Here is a 20,999-nt window from a genome sequence, read left to right as displayed (position 1 = left end):
CATAAAAGCATTAAATTTTCACATTAAATTTTTTTCACACCTCGTAACTTTTTTTCTGTTGCAACTCTGTTTAAAAAATAAAGGTTTGTAAAAAAATATAAAAACTCAATAATCTTTTTAAACCCAAAACTCACCTATAAATCGTACAGAACGCATCCCGCTGCTTCTTGAAAGCCCCAAACTCGCGCTCACTCGGGAAGTGTTCCTTGGTGTCCGCTTCCTGCTGGTACAGCACACCGTTCCCACCTGCACCCCCACCCCCAAGTTGAACCGATTCCTCCAGCATCCGTTGGCCACTGCTATCCAGCTGCAGCTTCTGGCTGTGAATTTCCCTCAGGAAGGCGTGCAGCGGAACGTTGAGACCCGCGATGCGGTCGTTTTCAACCAGGACCTTTAGGGTGATGCTGTCGAGCAGGGCCAGAAGGGTGCGCTGGCGGCTGAGGACCTCCATGGCGAAGTAGATGCAGTTGTTGAGGTTTTTCAGGATGTTGTGAAAGTCGGGGGAGTCGGCGTTGAAGGTGGAGATGGTTTCGAAGGGGTCGAACTCGGTGTTGATGAGATTGATCAGGTAGGAGAACTCGGAGAGGATGTTCGGGGTCAGGTTGAGGTCGATGATTAGCGTGTAGATGTCTACGAGACGGTTGATCTTGGTGTGGTTTGTGACCTTATCGAGTTCGATGATGAGTGGTGGGGTGTTTCCACTTTCGGAATTCTTTCTCGGGGTGTTGATCGTGTTACGCAACGCGGCGTGGATCATCTTACTCGGATCGGGGTTCTGCTCTTCGGCGGCCTCAAAGTTGCTTTTGATGATGTCCTTGTAATTACGGAGCAGGCCTCGTTCATCCTTTTGTGAAAGGTCCAACTCCAAGCTGTTATCTTCGGTCAGGTTGATGAGATTATTGTCCGACTTGAACGATGAGCTATTGAAGTCGTGCCGACTCGAGGTCGACCGGCTGAGGATCGTGGGCGTTACCCGGCGCCGAGACTTCACTTCAGTAGCAGGACTGCCTCCACTGACCAGGTTATCCATCTCGAAGCTCGATCCACCCAGCCGACTCGTCAAAGTCTTGCTCACCGTAATCGGCGTGACGCGTTTTTTGTTCCGCAGCTGCTGATCACCCCCAGTTCCGGGGTTCGATGACTGCATCGAGGTTCCCAACCCCGGGAAGTCATTCTCCATGAAGATCGAACTTGCCGATTTATTTGCATCCTTGCTGACATTCAGCGACTTTCGCGACTTTGATTTCATCGACGAGTGCGTAATAAAATCACCCAGACAAGGTGAACTGGTCTGCCGGTTGCCGGAACGGTCGTGACTGCGGCGTGAGTCATTCCGAGAACCGTTACCGTTACCGCCGGGGGTCGAGCAATCGGCGAGCGTGGTCCACGAGTTGCGTGAGTTACCGGCCTTGCCGCCTTGGGAGCGGTTGATCGGGGTACTGGTGTTGAGTTTGTTGGACTGTTGACTTCCTCGGATGGGAGTGCTGACGGCGGCAGTGCCAAAGTCAATCCGGGATGCGGCGTTGATGGGATGGCCGGGGTGGCGAGCGGTCGGGATCGGACTGAACGGGGCGTCGACAATGGAGATGTGTTCTGGGAAGGAAACAATTTGAAAATGAACAAAAATTATAAAAAATCCTAAAATTTATGAAATAATTATAATTCTTGAAATTCCCAACCATCCTAAAATTCATAAAATTAATAAAATTAATAAAATTCATAAAATTCATAAAATTCATAAAATTCATAAAATTTATAAAATTCATAAAATTCATAAAATTCATAAAATTCATAAAATTCATAAAATTCATAAAATTCATAAAATTCATAAAATTCATAAAATTCATAAAATTCATAAAATTCATAAAATTCATAAAATTCATAAAATTCATAAAATTCATAAAATTCATAAAATTCATAAAATTCACAAAATTCACAAAATTCATAAAATTCATAAAATTCATAAAATTTATAAAATTCATAAAATTCATAAAATTCATAAAATACTTAAAATTCATAAAATTCACAAAATTCATAAAATTCATAAAATTCATAAAATTCATAAAATTCATAAAATTCATAAAATTCATAAAATTCATAAAATTCATAAAATTCATAAAATTCATAAAATTCATAAAATTCATAAAATTCATAAAATTCATAAAATTCATAAAATTCATAAAATTCATAAAATTCATAAGATTCATAAAATTCATAAAATTCATAAAATTCATAAAATTCATAAAATTCATAAAATTCATAAAATTCATAAAATTCATAAAATTCATAAAATTCATAAAATTAATAAAATTCATAAAATTCATAAAATTCTAAAATTCATAAAATTCATAAAATTCATAAAATTCATAAAATTCATAAAATTCATAAAATTCATAAAATTCATAAAATTCATAAAATTCATAAAATTCATAAAATTCATAAAATTCATAAAATTCATAAAATTCATAAAATTATAAAATTCAAAATAATTCATAAAATTCATAAAATTCATAAAATTCAAAAATTCATAAAATTCATAAAATTCATAAAATTCATAAAATTCATAAAATTCATAAAATTCATAAAATTCATAAAATTCATAAAATTCATAAAATTCATAAAATTCATAAAATTCATAAAATTCATAAAATTCATAAAATTCATAAAATTCATAAGATTCATAAAATTCATAAAATTCATAAAATTCATAAAATTCATAAAATTCATAAAATTCATAAAATTCATAAAATTCATAAAATTCATAAAATGCATAAAATTCATAGAATTCATTAAATTCAAAAAATTCATAAAATTCATAAAATTCATAAAATTCATAAAATTTATAAAATTCATAAAATTCATAAAATTCATAAAATTCATAAAATTCATAAAATACTTAAAATTCATAAAATTCATAAAATGCATAAAATTCATAAAATTCATAAAATTCATAAAATTCATAAAATTCATAAAATTCATAAAATTCATAAAATTCATAAAATTCATAAAATTTATAAAATTCATAAAATTTAAAAAAAAAATCAATAAATTATAAAATACATAAAATTCAAAAAATTCATAAAATTCATAAAATTCATAAAATTCATAAAATTCATAAAATTCATAAAATTCATAAAATTCATAAAATTCATAAAATTCATAAAATTCATAAAATTCATAAAATTCATAAAATTCATAAAATTCATAAAATTCATAAAATTCATAAAATTCATAAAATTCATAAAATTCAAAAAAATCATAAAATTAATAAAATTCATAAAATTAATAAAATTCATAAAATTCATAAAATTCATAAAATTCATAAAATTCATAAAATTCATAAAATTCATAAAATTCATAAAATTCATTAAATTCATAAAATTCATAAAATTCATAAAATTCATAAAATTCATAAAATTCATAAAATTCATAAAATTCATAAAATTCATAAAATTCATAAAATTCATAAAATTCATAAAATTCATAAAATTCATAAAATTCATAAAATTCAAAAAATTCATAAAATTCATTAAATTTATAAAATTCATAAAATTCATAAAATTCATAAAATTCATAAAATTCATGAAATTCATAAAATTCATAAAATTCATAAAATTGATAAAATTCATAAAATTCATAAAATTCATAAAATTCATAAAATTCATAAAATTCATAAAATTCATAAAATTCATAAAATTCATAAAATTCATAAAATTCATAAAATTCATAAAATTCATAAAATTCATAAAATTCATAAAATTCATAAAATTCATAAAATTCATAAAATTCATAAAATTCATAAAATTCATAAAATTCATAAAATTCATAAAATTCATAAAATTCATAAAATTCATAAAATTCATAAAATTCATAAAATTCATAAAACTCATAACATTCATAAAATTCATAAAATTCATAAAATTCATGAAATTCATAAAATTCATAAAATTCATAAAATTCATAAAATTCATAAAATTCATAAAATTCATAAAATTCATAAAATTCATAAAATTCATAAAATTCATAAAATTCATAAAATTCATAAAATTCATAAAATTCATAAAATTCATAAAATTCATAAAATTCATAAAATTCATAAAATTCATAAAATTCATCAAATTCATCAAATTCATAAAATTCATAAAATTCAAAAAATTCATAAAATTCACAAAACACATAAAATTCACAAAACACATAAAATTCATAAAATTTATAAATTTCTGTAAAAAAAATGTGAAATGTAAAATGTAAAAAGTAAAATGTAAAATGTAAAATGTAAAATGTAAAATGTAAAATGTAAAATGTAAAATGTAAAATGTAAAATGTAAAATGTAAAATGTAAATGTAAATGTAAAATGTAAATGTAAGATGTAAAATGTAAATGTAAATGTAAAATGTAAATGTAAATGTAAATGTAAATGTAAATGTAAATGTAAATGTAAAATGTAAATGTAAATGTAAAATGTAAATGTAAAATGTAAATGTAAAATGTAAATGTAAAGTGTAAATGTAAATGTAAATGTAAATGTAAATGTAAATGTAAATGTAAAATGTAAATGTAAATGTAAATGTAAAATGTAAATGTAAAATGTAAAATGTAAAATGTAAAATGTAAATGTAAAATGTAAATGTAAATGTAAATGTAAATTTAAAATTTAAAATGTAAAATGTAAATGTAAAATGTAAAATGTAAATGTAAAATGTAAAATAAAATGTAAAATGTAAAATGTAAAATGTAAAATGTAAAATGTAAATGTAAAATGTAAAATGTAAAATGTAAAATGTAAAATGTAAATGTAAAATGTAAAATGTAAAATGTAAAATGTAAAATGTAAAATGTAAAATGTAAAATGTAAAATGTAAAATGTAAAATGTAAAATGTAAAATGTAAAATGTAAAATGTAAAATGTAAAATGTAAAATGTAAAATGTAAAATGTAAAATGTAAAATGTAAAATGTGACATATCATTCAAACCAAAAAATTCTTCAACTTACTTTCACTCTCATCCTTTTCCACAGTCTCCTCTCCAGTCCGTCCCGCTGCATCTGGTTCAATCTTCCGGAAGCTCCCGTGGAATCCACCATCGTCCTCCACGTTCCCCAAATCCCGAAATGCATCCGCCGTGGGCGCTCCCACGAATAAATCTCTCGAAATCGATCGGCCCTGGGACCGGTTTCCGAATGCCGACGAATCTCCCACGCCGTCACCATCCCAAACGCCGATCCCAGTGGTGGTGTCTCTTTTCAAGCCGGACGTCAGCTGATGTTGTTGTTGTTTTTCGTCGACCGAAGTTGATAGCGATAGGGGAGCATTCACGGTGGCCGCCGGAGGATCAGCCGCCGAGGATGTGATTGACAGCTTCCGGATTGTCGGCGCTGGTGCCGATGTCGCTGGTGGTGGCCCCGGGGGAACCTTCTTGGGCGTATCGCACACCGAGGGTGGGCACTTGGTGAAGCTGGAGAGAAAAGGGTGGAGAGAGGGGAAAATATCGATTACTTAGGGAGAAGTTTAAAGAAGGAGAAGGGATTCAACGAATCTGATGGTTGGTTATCATTACACAATGTTTCAATATAGCTTAATCTGCTTAGTAATGACTTTGAGGCATTCTTCAGAATTCAACAGACTTTTTGAATTCACAGCTAAGAGGTCCGTGAAAATTAAGCAGCAAAATATTATTTCTTTTGTAAATGATGAGCATGAGCATGAGCATGAGCATGAGCATGAGAGATCACCCATGGTTGCCCCTCCGTTGCTGAACAGAACCGTAATATCCTTTCAGCACTACTGATTATAGGCTTCGACGATCTAGTGGTGTTTCCCTTATCAACAGCATGTATGAATGCGCTGAAAAGATAAAACACCATGATTGCTAAAGCTAGATCAGATGCTAATAGGTAACAGTCATTGGCCACCAACGGCGCCCGCCATGTCAGTTTGTAGACCTCGATTTTAATGGACGGGAATGTTAGTTAGCGCAGGTTGCTACTAGGGCAGCCGATTTACTCTGTGCTTACACCCCACGAGCGCCAGAAACCTGAAAATTGTGTTAGTAGGGTAGGGTATATGGTCAGGATTCATCATAGAAGATGATGATGCGACCCAAAATCGAATGTTTTGTTTGGAGAGATGATGTATTATTCTCAAGGCAAGCAATCGGATGCTGCGGATGAGACATTTCCCGATTATTGATTGTTAAATTTTAAATGCAATGGTTTAATCTTAAACAGCCGGCTGTGGAAAGATATAATCAAATAATGTTTATTTATAGTATGGGGTGTTGAACGTAATGATTCAATGTTAGCTTGGTTTGAATTTTAAATATCTTAACTTGTAATTCATGAGGTAATAATTGAAACGTTATGCAACGCGACGCTTCGGAGCTAGAGGACTAAAAAACCGCTTTATAATAACACATGTTACCGTGCCTTACGAGTATCTATACTTAAGAAAGGTCTTTTGCGTGTTCTTCTAAACAAGAGTTGTTTAACCAATTACCACCGGATTATTTCCACTCTTCAAAATATACGCATCAAATCACAAAGCTTACAATTGAATTATAATGAATGATTAACGACCGCCGGTATTATTTGTATTTAGTGGATGTAGTTTAAATTATTTAAACCGTTCATTCTTAGACAGCCGGCTGTGGAAAGATTGAACCTGAATGACTGGAAATAGGTAAATAGCAAAACAGAGACAGCCGATCAACCTTGCAACGATGTTGCTGAATAATTGTACGCGTTTTTTTTCGAAAATCACAGTTATCTTGCCCTAAAACCAAGTTATTAACAGTCTGGACCCGATACCTGATTTTTCTGTTACATTCTTATTGGAATATCATATCAACTGTAACGGGAATTGCAAGCACCGGGTCCTGACTATTAATTAATACTATCCACACTCATTCATTCACTCACACAACCAATCACACACAAAACTAACTAATTACTGTTCAAGTGTCTTAATTTTTTGCGAAGTGTTAAATTAAATGCAAAAGATAGTTCGAACTCTTATTTTTATCATTTGCTTTCTATATCTTTTCTTATTTGAAAAGCCAATTCTTAAAATGGATTTGATGTAATAAAAGAACAACCCTGTCCAATTCCATTCACACTTCACACACATACAAAAATATTCAAATTGGAATTCGCTCACCCGGTTGCATTGCAGTATGTTTGGGTCACCAGCAGCACACAAGTGGCCGTCTCTCGCACAACCCAAACTGAAAACAGTGCCGACGCCGCTCGCTCTCTCACTTTTAACCACTGAAAGCACACTTTTATATCGCGTTTCCCCGTCAAAATCTGTCGAAGCGGTCAAGTCAACGAGTCATCGCCAGACCAACACCACCGCATCTCGTCGTTCACGCCAACACACTTCCGCTTCTCTTTCCGACTTCTCGATCCCAGAACCACACCAACACTACGAAACGCCTCACTTTCTTCGACGCATCCAAGAAAATATCAACGCCGACAGCAAATAACACATATCTATCTATAGATTGGTACCACTTTTGTTAACCATATAACTCGAATTCAAAAACAAATTTCGAGTTAAGAAGCAACCGTACACGCGCAACCCTGTCAACCAAACCGCACTCCCACCAATCAATGAAAGCAAAACAATAACTTTTTCATTTCTTTTATAAATGATGATGATAAATCAAAAACAAAATAAGTTTTTTTAAAGATATCAAAATTCTACGAATAATTTATATTTTTATTTTTTTATGTTTGTGATATGAATGCTTTGTGGGCAAACCCCAACCGATCTAAAGTAAGTTTAATTTGAAATTCTTCAAACAGTATTTTTCATTTACACAAAATTCATTAGCATTAGCATTAGCATTAGCATTTGGAGGACGCCCCACCACCGGAAGGCTCCACAACGCTTATCCCACTGTTTGGTGTGGTTGTGTTAGACCCTCATCCGGAACAATAATCCAACACGGGAGATACCATGTCTTCATCTTTTGATGAGTGTGTAATACAGCCCAGGGCATAAGGGGGTCCACGCCGGATCCAAGCTATCCTCGGGGAAATGAAGGAATGTTAGTAAACACCTATCTAAAGTGCGCAGGGACCCCTACGTCACCTTAGTGGTATAGATGTTTGTATGGAGGTTTTGGACTCAATGTTAGTAGGAGAGGTAGAACCCTAGGATATACCCCGAAAGGTATTGCGGGCGAGTCAAGTAGATTTAGTTTTTTTTTTATTATTAAACTTATACAGATGTACAGTATAAAAGATGCATGATTTATATATATTCGATTTAAAGCCACGGCAGATACAACGCGACGAAGCCGTGCATGATTAAATTGTCTGTAGTAATACTAAACCAACCATTTCCTCAGGTAAAAACAATGCCGATTAAACACAGTTTTAACATGTCTGCTGTTAAACTCAAGCTATTGACTGTAAGAGTAAAGCGAAGTTTGTATATTTTTCTATAAATTATTGTGTGTTTAAGCGAAATTCGAGGTTAAAAATGATTTAACGCATAATTAGAATCTTGAATTTAAACTCTTACAGCAATGCGGAGTGAACATCAAATATTTATTTATTCATTTGTTTTATTTAAATGCGAGAGTTAGAATTTAAATTAAAACGACCGATTCAAAAGCATTTAATTAGTTAGAATTTAATTATTTTTTGTGTAATGGGATTAATCAGCATATTTATATTTAAAAAAAATCGAATTGATCGTTCAAATCCTAAAGTTTAACCGACGCGTAAAAAACTGTACTAATAAAAAGAAAATATTTGTTTTACGTTATCCTGAAAGAAAATGCATAGAAATTATAGTTCGTGGCCCACTATACACTCTCATTCAAACACGCATTTGCACACACACAACATAGAACGAGCTCACCAAATTTGAGGGATCCTCTTGCGTCAATGTTTGTTAGCTTTGATCAATGAAGCGATTCATGTTCAAAGACTCTTGAGCTGGCATTTCTTCTCTGTTTCATTTTTCAACACTTTTTCATGTCTCACTTTCCCCTCTCAAAAAGAATACAATTTGTTTAATTTCCTCATCATTTTCTTAAAGTTAAAAACAAAAACTATTTCCACTTGTCTGTGGCAATCATCGCATCACACACACACAGCTTCACCCCATGACATTTCTTTCAGCAGTGTACCCCTCGATCAGACGTCATTCCAGGGGCACTCTCACAACCCGACGTCGTCGTGCTATCTTGTCGCACCCGCCATTTTGACGTTCCGAGAAAAACGCGTTTTAATGTTTGACCTTGAATATTCAAAAACGAGAGCACGCAATGTAAACAATAACAAACACGTTTTGTTTGGCTCACCATTCTGTGCAATGTCCCAAAGTTTGGTTGGAGTTGGTTGCTGGAGTCCCGAGTTATAATTACAAATGTTTACGGTAGTTTAGCTTGTACGTGCGACAAACGCATCCTGACTTTCCTGGCCTGAAATCCCTTTGGCCTTTTGTCGCACTTACATCAATTTTCATGGAGTGACAAGATAGCACGACAAGATTGAAACTACTTTCATATGTAAAGTGACAAAAATGCACGGAGTTTTTTCGGTTTTTGTTGAATATCTCAGGGTTGAAATCGAATTTTGGGGATCTGTGAAGGTCAAAAGGTGAGGCATTGTGAGCTGCACAAAATGGCGTTCTTAACTCAATTTGGCCCAAAATGCACGTACGACAAGTTAGCACGATGGCGACGAACCGTTCTCTCTTGCTTCCTCTTTCTGCTATTCGTCCCCTCAAAACCACTCAGAGAGTTGCCGACTCTTCCCAACACCACAACTCTAACGGCTCTTTCTTTGTTTTGTTCTCCCGCTCTTCTCTTCCAAAGCGCTCTCTCAAATCTTTTTTTCAAAACTCGCCCGCTCTTCTGCTCTTTTAAATCACTCTCACGCTCTTTTTCTCGCCTTGACGTTCGATTCTTTTCGCGACGCGCCCGCCATCTTGAACAATTGCGTGGTTTTCACAAAATTACAACATTTTGCAGCTGTATTTTAACAATGATCACTATCTCTTCCTAAATAAAAAAAAACTCAGCCCCGTTCACAGATCACCTGCTTGTACTCAGCCCCCAGAAACTAGCCAGAAATCCGGCCAAGGGGGTAAAACCGCCGTGGTCTGCGTTGCATGAAGCATTCGTGATTCCTCAAGAAAGAAATACAACTTCTCTAATAAAGATGCACTTCCACACTTTTCACACCAGATAAAATGCTCCTTTTTCACAACACATTTCCACATTAAAAAATCAACATAAAACCGAAAAAAAACTGCAAAAACCACTACGACCCGAGACTGATGTTGCCAGACGTCCGCTCTCGCCCGATGCTCAACCTTCTCCTTTTCATTTACACAAAATTCATCAGCATAAATTTCCTTCGATTATGCAGTGCCATTAATCGAGCAGCACCGAAACTTCCTCCTCCTTTCTAGTTTAGTGGTTTACCATCGAACGCATTTATCTGTCCAAACAAGTCAGTTTAGCATTCCCAAGTAAACAAACCAAATGAGTTTTCCTCGGATCCTAACGTTTGTGTATGTGTGACCGTCGTCCCATGGCAATGACAAGTGTGTCTGCTGGTGGCAGCCATCGAAGGAAAATGTACTCCGTCACGTGAGAAGGACATTTCCATGCCTCCCAGGGAGACCCTTCCTCAGACATCCCCGTGGCTAACGCGCTCCTCCAATGTGGCCCCCCAGGAGAGTGTCATCAAACACAAATAATAATAAAGAATAAAATTTATGGCATATTATCACTCGAATAAACGAGCGGGAGGTTCTGTTTTCTTCTTCCTTTTTTTTTGTTTCGTCTTCTTGGGATTTTTCTTTCCCGTTTTGGTTCTTCAAGGAAAATATTCTTTGTTACCGACATTATGGGTGGCGGTGGGTGATCAGAATTAGAGCCAGACATTCCGTATAACATATAACCATAGTATAGCGGTACTGATCTTTTCCAGCTAAAAGTGCGTAAAAAGTAAGGTTGTTAATCGATAAAATTATCATCGATAATATTATCGTCTAACGATAACGATAATGGTTGCGGAGTTTTTTTTTTAAATGCTGCAATTTCTACAAAATACCGCATTTTTTTTAAATACTAAAATTATCAAAATATGTAATATGGATATCAAACAAAGCAAAATGTTGCATGCTTCAAACATGCATCCAAATTTTGTTTGATACATATACAATTTTGCTTTGTTTGATATCCTAACATATTAAAAATTATTATTTTTTATTATTATTATTGTCTAAAATAACTATAGTTTGTGAAAATTTTAGTGATTTACAAAAAAATATCAAAGTATATTTCTTTTCCAAATTTCGCGTCCTATGTGTATTTTAATCAGGGCTGTGGAGTCGGAGTCGAAGTCGGAGTCGGTGGGGTCGGGTCTTTTTAGGGAGCTGAAGATTTCTGATAACCTGGAGTCGGAGTCGGAGTCGGAGTTATCTTAAATTCAACAAAAAATATAACTTCTTATATTTTTAATTGTTTTATCAGATTCCATTATGTTTTTGAAGCTTTTTATTGTGATTGGAAAGCTCTAATTGTGTTATTATCTTTAATCACTAAATGATAACCTCTTACCCAAGTATGTAGTATCATAATTTAAAAAATTATAAAAAAATATTGGTTATGTAGTCAGACATGTCTTATTGATTCTTGACTGCTTCCTTTTGCCTATATATATATGTGCCTTTTGAATTCAAATTTGACCAAATTTCATCCAGTTCTTTCTGAAAGAAGTACGCACACAGTCATCTTTTACCCCGATAGCGAATGTCTTTGAGGTTTTAAGTTAAATCATTTTTTAGGAAAAAAAATTACGAGGCATATAAAAAGATTAAAAATAGTAATCACTGTTTTTGGAAATCGAAAAAGAGTCACTGACAGTTTAACTTTTATTACAAATAATCAACGATAATAACAATCTCTTACTTGGAACTCAACATGCGAATTTTGTTTATAACTGAGTACAAGAAAATCAAAGTGTTGCATTTAAAATAATTGAAGCTAACAAAAAATATCAAAAGAAGTTGCAACTAATTTTGAAATAATCATTGATTGTTGATTTTAGGTAAACTATTTTGATATCGTTGCAAATTATCGTTGAACAAATCTCAAGAATTCAGTACAAAAATGAAGTAATAAAAAAATGTATAGAACAAAATATAAGATTTTAATTTATTTTTCAAATATTATAACAAAAAACAAAATCAACAAATTATCAACTGGTACGAATTTCCTCATACTGTATATCCCACGTCAATATAACGGAAGGTGATTATCATTGCAAATCAATGTACCTTAAAAAAATGGAATACTTGTGACCTAGAAAATATGTTACTTGTGGATATTTGTTTTTTATAATATTTTAGGTTTTTTCATATATTTTGATGGAGGCGCAAGATCATTCATAAAGCTTCGTTTTAGGTGAAGATTCACGAAGTATCGTGCACCTCCTTTTTAAAGTATATACAATTTTAAAATTAAAATAAATTAAAAATTTCCAGGGTAAAATATTTTTTATTTCTCCGATATTTGAAAAGGACATCTTAAGCGTCCTTTCCACGAAGAAATTGTTTAGATACATTGATTTGCAATAATAATCTCCTTCAGCCATGGCGTGATGTCCATGTACGTCTTAAAAAAAAAACAAAAAAAAAATATGTTTCGTTTAAAATTGTCATTTAAAAAACAAGGTGTTTGTCACTGTGCTTTTTATAAATGTCAGCCTGAAAGTGAGAAAATTGAATTGTAATGTCCAATAGATCGTTAAAGCCAGGTTTCTTTAAATTACTCATTCAAAAATAACAATTTATTATTTAAATTTATTAGCTTTGAAAAAAATATTTTCAAATTTGAAGTTAAGCAAATAAATCCGCATTTACTTACAAAACAGTTCTTCTCAAAATGCATAGCATAGCATAGCATAGCATAGCATTGGTGTCTACCCGTAGCTGCTACTTCGTTATTGACCAGGACCCCCAAACATTGCTCCGTGGACCACAGATGAAAAGTAGGAACCAATCATCACCCCTTCGCAATTTTCAAAGGTCCCTATCGTGCTGATCAATACCGACGCCGGCCACGACCAGTGGTAAGACACGGGGAAGTGGATGGGAATGTTAGTCCGATACTTGAGTGATGGGACCGCCAAATCGACTGCGTCTCCGACAAAGTATCACATGAGTTTTGAGGGGTTAGTAAGTTGGGTATGATGTCAGGATTCACTGTGGTAGGTGATGCGACCATGAGCAATTTGTTTATCGGTTGAAATTTTAAAAATCTTAGGCAGCCGGCTGCGGAAAGATACCTATCTAGGGATTTAAATATAGTATTAATTCGACCGCGATTCTCCCGAAAAACTCCGTCGGCGTGCCTTCCGATCCACGGTGATGTAGGAAGGGCTTCATTCATTAAAATTATTTTATATCATAAGCCTTAAAGCATATCCGTCGACGTGCCTTCCGATCCTCTATGATATGGAAAGGACTTAATCCAGCAATACGACTTGCTTGTCTCAAAAACAAAAATCGGATCGTTTCTATCGAAAACTATATAAAGAGAACAAAAATAAAATTCATCGGCCAACGAACGCGCGAACAAAAAATAAATGAAAAAAGAAGAAGAAGAAATCCAATCACCCCATGTACACAAATAGCGACACAAAAAAGACGGAAAATAACACGAAAAAACAGGACTGCGCGTCCACACAGGCACCGCACTACTGATGACAAAACAGTTCTTCTCAAAATGCCTCTAAAACTGAAGATATTTTTTGATTTCTGTTTCCATAACGTATAAAATATGTAACCTAGAAACTTTTTCCCGTTTATTTACTTTACTTTACTTATTTTTCTTGAGAAAACATGACGCTTAGAGAGTATTTAAATAACCCTATTAATAAATGTTTTAAAAATAATTAACTAATAATAGTTAACTAACTTTTGAAACATTTAAAAATACGTGGAGTCGGAGCCAACCATTTGTTGAAAGCTGGAGTCGGAGTTGGAGTCGGAGTCGGCTAAAGTTGGTAGGCCGGAGTCGGAGTCGGAGTCTGCTAATCTGAGAAAGCCGGAGTCGGAGTCGGAGTCGGAGTCGTTTGAAATATGACCCGACTCCGCAGCCCTGATTTTAGTAATGTGAGTTTTTTCGAAAAATAATAAATGTTTTAATTAAAAAACTCCCATGAACTGAAAATGCAAAATTGAGTACTTTCGAAAAAAATGTAATTTTTAAAGGTATTTAAAAAAACTCTTATATTGAGAAAATGTAAAACAAATTTTGATATAGCAAATTTGAATATTTGAATTTTTCGAAAAAAAAGTATTTAAAAAAACTCTAATGAAGTGAAAAAGCATAAAAAATCTGCTTTGTTCGATACCCATATTGCGAATTTTGAAAAAATGAGTACTTTAAAAAAAACGGTATTTTGTGAACAATGCTAAGTATTTATGCTGTGAAATATTTTTCCGTATTTTTCAAAGTTTATGTCTGCCCCCCCCCCCCTTTCCTCTTATATACATGACGTAATCCAGTCTGCCACGATAGAATTATCGTTAACCTTAGTAAAAAGTAATTGAACTTTTGCAGGTATAACATACGAATGTTTCAAAAAATCATTATATGAACATATAATTTAAATATGCTTAGATTTGGATCTCAATCAAAATCATTAACCATTTCGAAAGATTAAGATTGAATTTATTCACGTCGATGTGCCTCCTAAGCTGCAATACCAAGAGAGCTCTTTTTCGTGCTCCTAATCCTTATTCCTTCCCCGGTGAATGGTGGCGATAGGGCAGGCAATGGATGGCTTTCATGGTGCCGCATGTCCTGTTCTAGAAAAATGAATTTTAATTCCTTTTAATCAATTTCTAAGCAACCTGGGCTGGACAATCATCACACATATATGACGTAATCCAGTCTGCAACCCGCTAAGATTACCGTCTCTATGCGAATGCGAATACACAAAAACAAACAAACTTGCAAAAATGGTTGAAAACAAATTGTCATTTCGAATTCCCAGCTAGTCACTTACTAGGCTAGTCGGCGTGCCTTCCGAGCGATGATGCTATGGGAATGACTGATTCGATTAAATGCTTTAAATATTTTTTTTTTATCATTGCCTAAAGTTAATGCTTAAACTAGTCTATTTGTCGCTTCAAGTTTAAACCCGCTTGAACTACGTTTTTCATTCGTAATTTTCCATGGAACTCCAAAACCGGAACCTTCCAGAGTCTGGGGGCAGTGGGACGAAACCGTACCGCCCTTTGGGGCGTTTCCGTCATCGTCGTCTTAGTTCCACCTTGTCGTAGTACCCCACAGTTTTGTTTATGCTAGAAGTAATGAAATGTTTAGCAGGCTTTACTTTTCCATATCCAAAATTTAGACCTACAGTCCCGTGGGTATGTGTCGTTACTTCTGTGGCATTGAGGAAAAAAAACGGAACCCAATTGATGTTTATTTAGTGTTTTTGGCGCTAAAGGACAAACAAGGAAGCGTTGTTTTTGCTCCCCTTTTTGCGACATGTTTAGCACGTTGATGGTTCCGTTTTGGGCTTCAATGTTTTTTTTTTTCAGAACAAGAAAGATACCGTAATCACCCCATGTTTGTTGGTTCTAATGGTTGGATTATAACGACGAGCAGTGGATAAATTGAAACGCATTCCCGGCTTAATGAAGGGTCATAACTCGTGGCGGGAAAAATGCTTCGTTATGATTAATGGGTAACATCCACCACATGCGGGGTGTAATATCGGGCAAAACAAATTGTGAAATTGGTTGAGGTTTTGTTTCGACCTGCAAAACTACTGAAATTGCTCAAAAACCGTAGACGAAATCATTCCCTAATGATCACCCCTCAGGACGCACCATAATTAAAGTATACATTAAGGTTCGAGTGGCTCCGACACGTTGAGTCGTTTCAACGTTCTTAATTTAGAGGGAAAATTCAGTCCTGCGCCAAGAGTTGCGTTTCAACTCTCACTCAAATTCAACGCCCAAGGACCGACCAACCGACCATCTCGGTTCCAGGGATGTCACCATGGCAATTTAATTAATGGAGCAATTATCCGGCGGGCGTATTTTCTACAGATGAAAGGAACGTCTTTGGGACGTCCCCCCCCCCCTCGGGAGGGTGGTTCAGGAGAAAAAAACGCTCTCTCGTAATCTGTTGCGTAACTCCGTATTGGGGGGCGTCGGCGATGAGCGATTCTTCCGAGTGAATCGAAAGAAGGGTGAATTATTTCCGCATTTAAATTATTTCTCCTTTTATTGGAACATAATGGGATTCCTGTCATAAATAAGTGCTGCTGTGCTGTGAATCGACTGGAGCGAGGAATTTTCGTCAGTTGAAAAAGCCTCGGAATAATGTTTTCTTGGAATGCTATTGGGAAACATTTTTGAGTTATAAGGATAATGAACATCCCTTAAAAAAAAAGAATTGTCGATCCCTTTGTAATTTCCAGTGTATAAACAAAGCAAAAAAATATTCAATTTTCGTTAATTGTTCTTAAAATCAGCATTTAATTATTCAAACATTTCATCCCTTTGCAATTAAAAGTCAACTACATTCACGTCACAAACAATAGGTTCGCAAATTTTCCTTTTTTTTTCTGGATCGCTTTACTTGCAGTATCGGCTCGGTACTCGCAAGCAACACATAATTATGTTGACGAGCGCCAAATATTGGAAACGCTTGTGCAGACATGTTTGCACCTGTTGGTTAAATTTGGAGTGTGTGTGTATTTGAAGGGGGTATCAACGCGAGAGAGGGTGCTTCAGAACCAAGCGGAGGCTATGAAAAAATCTTTTGATGTTTTGGGTGAAATAAATACTCGAATGTTGCATACATTAATTGGAGTTGGTTTGCTTGTTTCTTAAACTGAATTTAATTTCAGCATTTTTTAACCGAGGCTTCTATTTAAGTGCTTCTAAAAAATTTCAGCTTGAAAATGTAATTCTCTAACAATTTATGAGCTTATCAAAATAGTTATAAATGGCATGGCATTCAAAAGTGATGCAAAGGTCACCCTTGAACAAACATCAAACGTTACATTTCGATTCAAATTTCATAATCATTCAGCAAAGGCTTTCTCACCCTGAGTGCGTTATCATGGCAACTACTATCAAAATGTCATCAAATCGACATTCAAAAAGTTGTTTGTACAAGGGTATTTTCAACCTTAAAATTTTCTATAAGGCTGGTACAAATATTTTTAAAAGTTTTTGTCACCCCCCCCCCCCAGGACCAGGACCATCAGACTAGAAAAGTGCGACAGAAAAGCGTTTGTCACGGGCTTGGTGATAAAATAACGAGGCCCTGAGAGCCTTCGCGGAACCATTAGGTGGCTTCTCCATAGTTCTTTCTTCGTCGGAAAAGGTTGCCAAACTGGAGCAGAATTGGCGTATTTCCTGGGACTACTCCTCGAAAGGTTTCGCGGGGAATGGATTTTTGGGAAAAATTTACGAAAAACAATTTTTGGAAGGGCGTAATACAGTTGACGATGTTTTGCTCTGATTTTTCATGATAAGTTATTGTTTTCTGAGGAAATGTAATCTATTCGCTGGATCTATTGTATTTTTAAACAAACTTCTAGCTTTCGACCAACCAATTCTTGTGTTCGAACGATGAACTTGGATGAGCCTGGTTTGTTGTTCTGCTCATCAAGTTCAAAGGCATTGACCAGCATGCCAACGGTGTGTGGCTTAGCTTAAACATTGATTCTGAATGCAAATAAAATGTTTTAACCCTCTCCTATTCTGTATTTTCCTTTTATTTTCTGATAAATGTTTTCAAAGAAAATAAATCAGCGGATTTAACTGAAAAACTTCGCCAAAAAGCAGGAAAAAATACAATATTCAAAATTAAAACATTAAGAATCACAAGTGCAAAAATAACACCAGTAACATAATAGTAAAGTTAAGTTAAAAAAAAGTAAAGTAGATGACCGTTGAAGGCACAGATTCAGCTCATCTCGTTGTGATCTTTTCGTGTGCTTTTTTTTTGACCCGATCAGGCCTTCTTCCTTTGCAACCCAGACCAGACCGAACATCAAATCACATTGATCGAAACGTTTACGCACACGTGTAAGGGAGGAGAAGTCATTGCCATTGACTCATTGGGAAGTAAGGTAAAGTTGTTTATTGATAGTTTTCTGGAATAAAGAAGTTTTGAAAACGACTGATGAGAATACATGCGTTTTGCTTGGTTGTTTTTATTAAAATTTCCATGACTTTGTAAATTTTTAATTGATTTAATCACAGCTTAATTTTGCACAAATTTTTCAATACTCTCGATTTGCATTAAGCCAGGTGCAAATTGTAATGCAAATTTAAGTACAATCATCTGAAATCAGTTTAAAAAAACTCATTCCCCTGCGTTTAGTATCATTTTTAGCATGTTTTGGTTTAAAAGTCAAGTGGTTTCCAGTCTCAAGGATTCATTCTTGAGTCTTTTGAATTGGATCGACTGAAAGCTGTCAAATGCACAAAACAACACAAATTTTGGCCTGGAAATTACATTACATAACATTAGCATTACGATATGAAATCAGCATAAGGAAAAATTGTTAAAATTTTTGCATAAAGATTCGTAAAATGCCTAGCACATATTGCCTATTTTCTAATTAATTTTATTTCTCAGTAAATTCAAGCCAATTTTTTACCTAAATAATTTATGATGTTTTGATCTATTTGATTGATTTCGCTTAAAACATGAAAAGAACCATACAATTTGTATCCCGATTTCTTAATTTATTGCTCTCTAATCTTCTCAACCTATTCAGACTGTAGTCAAGATTTTCCCCAGTTGGCGGTTGTGACTTGAAGATAATTTGTAAAAAAATTGTTTGAAACATGCAAGTCGTAACTTATCTTAAGTTTTACATAAAATGGCTATCTTCAAAGCTATCTAAAAACTGCTATCCTTGTTAAGATTGATGTTAATAATATTGAACTAATTCAATTATATATATTTATTTATTTAATATTTAACAAACATAAAAAAACAATGATTTAATGACATTAAAAAAATTCGGGATCAAAACAAAAAAAAATCCCGTTTTCCGAGAAACTCATAACCCGGGAAAATTGGACGCCCCTAAAAATGGGGTGAATATCAACATCAATTTGACAACTGATTTTGACGTTTGAGTGCCTTTTCACCCAAAAACATTTGAATTAGCGAGCGTTCGAATTTGCGGACATTCCGAATCCGCTCTGTACTACCAAAAACCATAAAAGGCATCAAGGGAAAGAATTCTGCGGATTACTTTTTAAATAAATACTTGTAGTTACCTGAATTAATGGGAAATACACGAATTACTGAGAAACTCTGGAGCTACACGAATTACTACGGAATTACTAGGTAATTCCGAAATTACAAGGATTACTGCAGGGTTGCGGAGTAATGCTGGAATTACTTAATTACTTGCTCAAAATCCGAATGATTCCGTATTAGCTATAACTTTGGTTTCTTACATAAAAAATAATAGGCAATAATCAGATTCATAAAAGTTTTATTGAAATTATCTTTTAACAAATATTTTTTACTATTCTATTATTTTCTGAAGTAGGGGAAATATACCCTTTCTAATCAAACACCTATCTTCGTCATATGGAGAGTTTGATGCTCGATTAAAGCTCCAAAAATACTATTTAGGCTATAAACTTACCAGCAACAGCACCGCCTCGAGTAAGCACGCAAATTCATGCCATTTAGTGGCCAAAAAGATCAAATTTAATGCACTTTTGATCATATGTAATTTTTATTTTGCGATACCATTTCTCATCATTTTGTTAGCACACACATCCACCCGCAAGATGAGAGGTTAACTGCTTAACGGAAGCCGCCATCAATATCTTTTCACTTGCGCTAACGATTTCAAAGCGCTTAAGATATAAAATTGCTTCCAACTACCGGCAACATGTTCTTTTGCCCATTAGTTAGTCACTCACTTGAAAAATAATCCCGAAACATGTAAATAATTAGCAAGCACCATTAAAAAAACAAACGCGCCAAGTCGTTTGACGTTTCAATTTTTAATATCCATTCCAATCGAAGGCTGAAGAAAACCGAGCGAGAAGCGAAGGCAAATAAAGAACAAAGGGTGGCCACCAACACCACCAACATGCTGTTGCAGCGCCTGTTGGAGTGAGCAAGTGCTGCCAGGAAACTTTCGCTATAAATGATACTTTTCGTGAGTGTTCGCTTGAAATTTCATCAATTTTGGCAGCACTAAGCAGACCCAAAAGAGCGCAGGAAGAAAAAAAAAATAACTAAGCTGAAAATAGAAAAATGGGCGTGGCCCAATGCACTCGAATGATTAGAATGCATTTTTGAAATATTTTTTTTAAATGCTTGTAAAAGAAATAGCATAACTTTTAATAAAAGTAAAAATAAACAGAAATGTTCATAAAAGTTGCTCTACTCGTTGGTCTACTTGGTTTTAGTGAATTTCAAGTAACAATCTAGATTATCCAGTATCATTCAAACACGACCGCTTATTAGGCTTAAAATGGGCATATTTCCCCTATGTTTTCACAAAAAAGAGTCATGGAATTACCAGGATAACTGGGATTATTAGGAATTACCAGGATTAAAGTAAATTCGAAATTACAGAATTACTTGCTTAAACCCCAAGTAATTCCGGATTAGTGACTAGTCTGAAACGATTCTGGAAACCCTTGTTAAAAATTATTGAAAACTAATAATTGCAAAACAACTGAACTAGTGTAAAATGCATCTTATAACAATTTTTGCATCCAAATGTTGAGACTATGTTATTTCTTGTTATTTAAATTTTTATAATTTTTATATTTTTTGGTTTAAAGTTTATTTAAAAAAAAACTACAATAAAATTCTAGAAGCGAAAAACTAATCAGTCCTGTAATCTCTATTGACAACTTAGCAATCGAATAGACAACTTCAACAAATCCCCAATTTTGCTAAAATAAAGTGTGGAAAAATCGGTTAGTTTGATTTTTTATATAA

The 20,999-nt window shown here is 34.1% G+C and overlaps 1 protein-coding gene across 1 annotated transcript in view; it reads right to left on the bottom strand.

Moving 5' to 3' along the window:
* The window catches only part of LOC6050451 (protein disks lost), a 190,842-nt gene that overhangs the window by 89,266 nt on the left and 80,577 nt on the right, over positions 1–20,999 (bottom strand). Inside the window, exons 3-4 of the mRNA XM_038250137.1 lie at positions 4,996–5,456; positions 135–1,593 (exon numbers count right to left, since the gene is read on the bottom strand). Coding sequence (XP_038106065.1) covers positions 135–1,593; positions 4,996–5,456 — 1,920 coding nt within the window. The remainder of the gene's footprint in view (positions 1–134; positions 1,594–4,995; positions 5,457–20,999) is intronic.

This window comes from Culex quinquefasciatus, chromosome 2 (genome assembly GCF_015732765.1).
Source record: "Culex quinquefasciatus strain JHB chromosome 2, VPISU_Cqui_1.0_pri_paternal, whole genome shotgun sequence".
NCBI lineage: Eukaryota > Metazoa > Arthropoda > Insecta > Diptera > Culicidae > Culex > Culex quinquefasciatus.
Note: the sequence above shows the minus strand (reverse complement) of the source record. Positions and strands in the feature narration are given on the sequence as shown.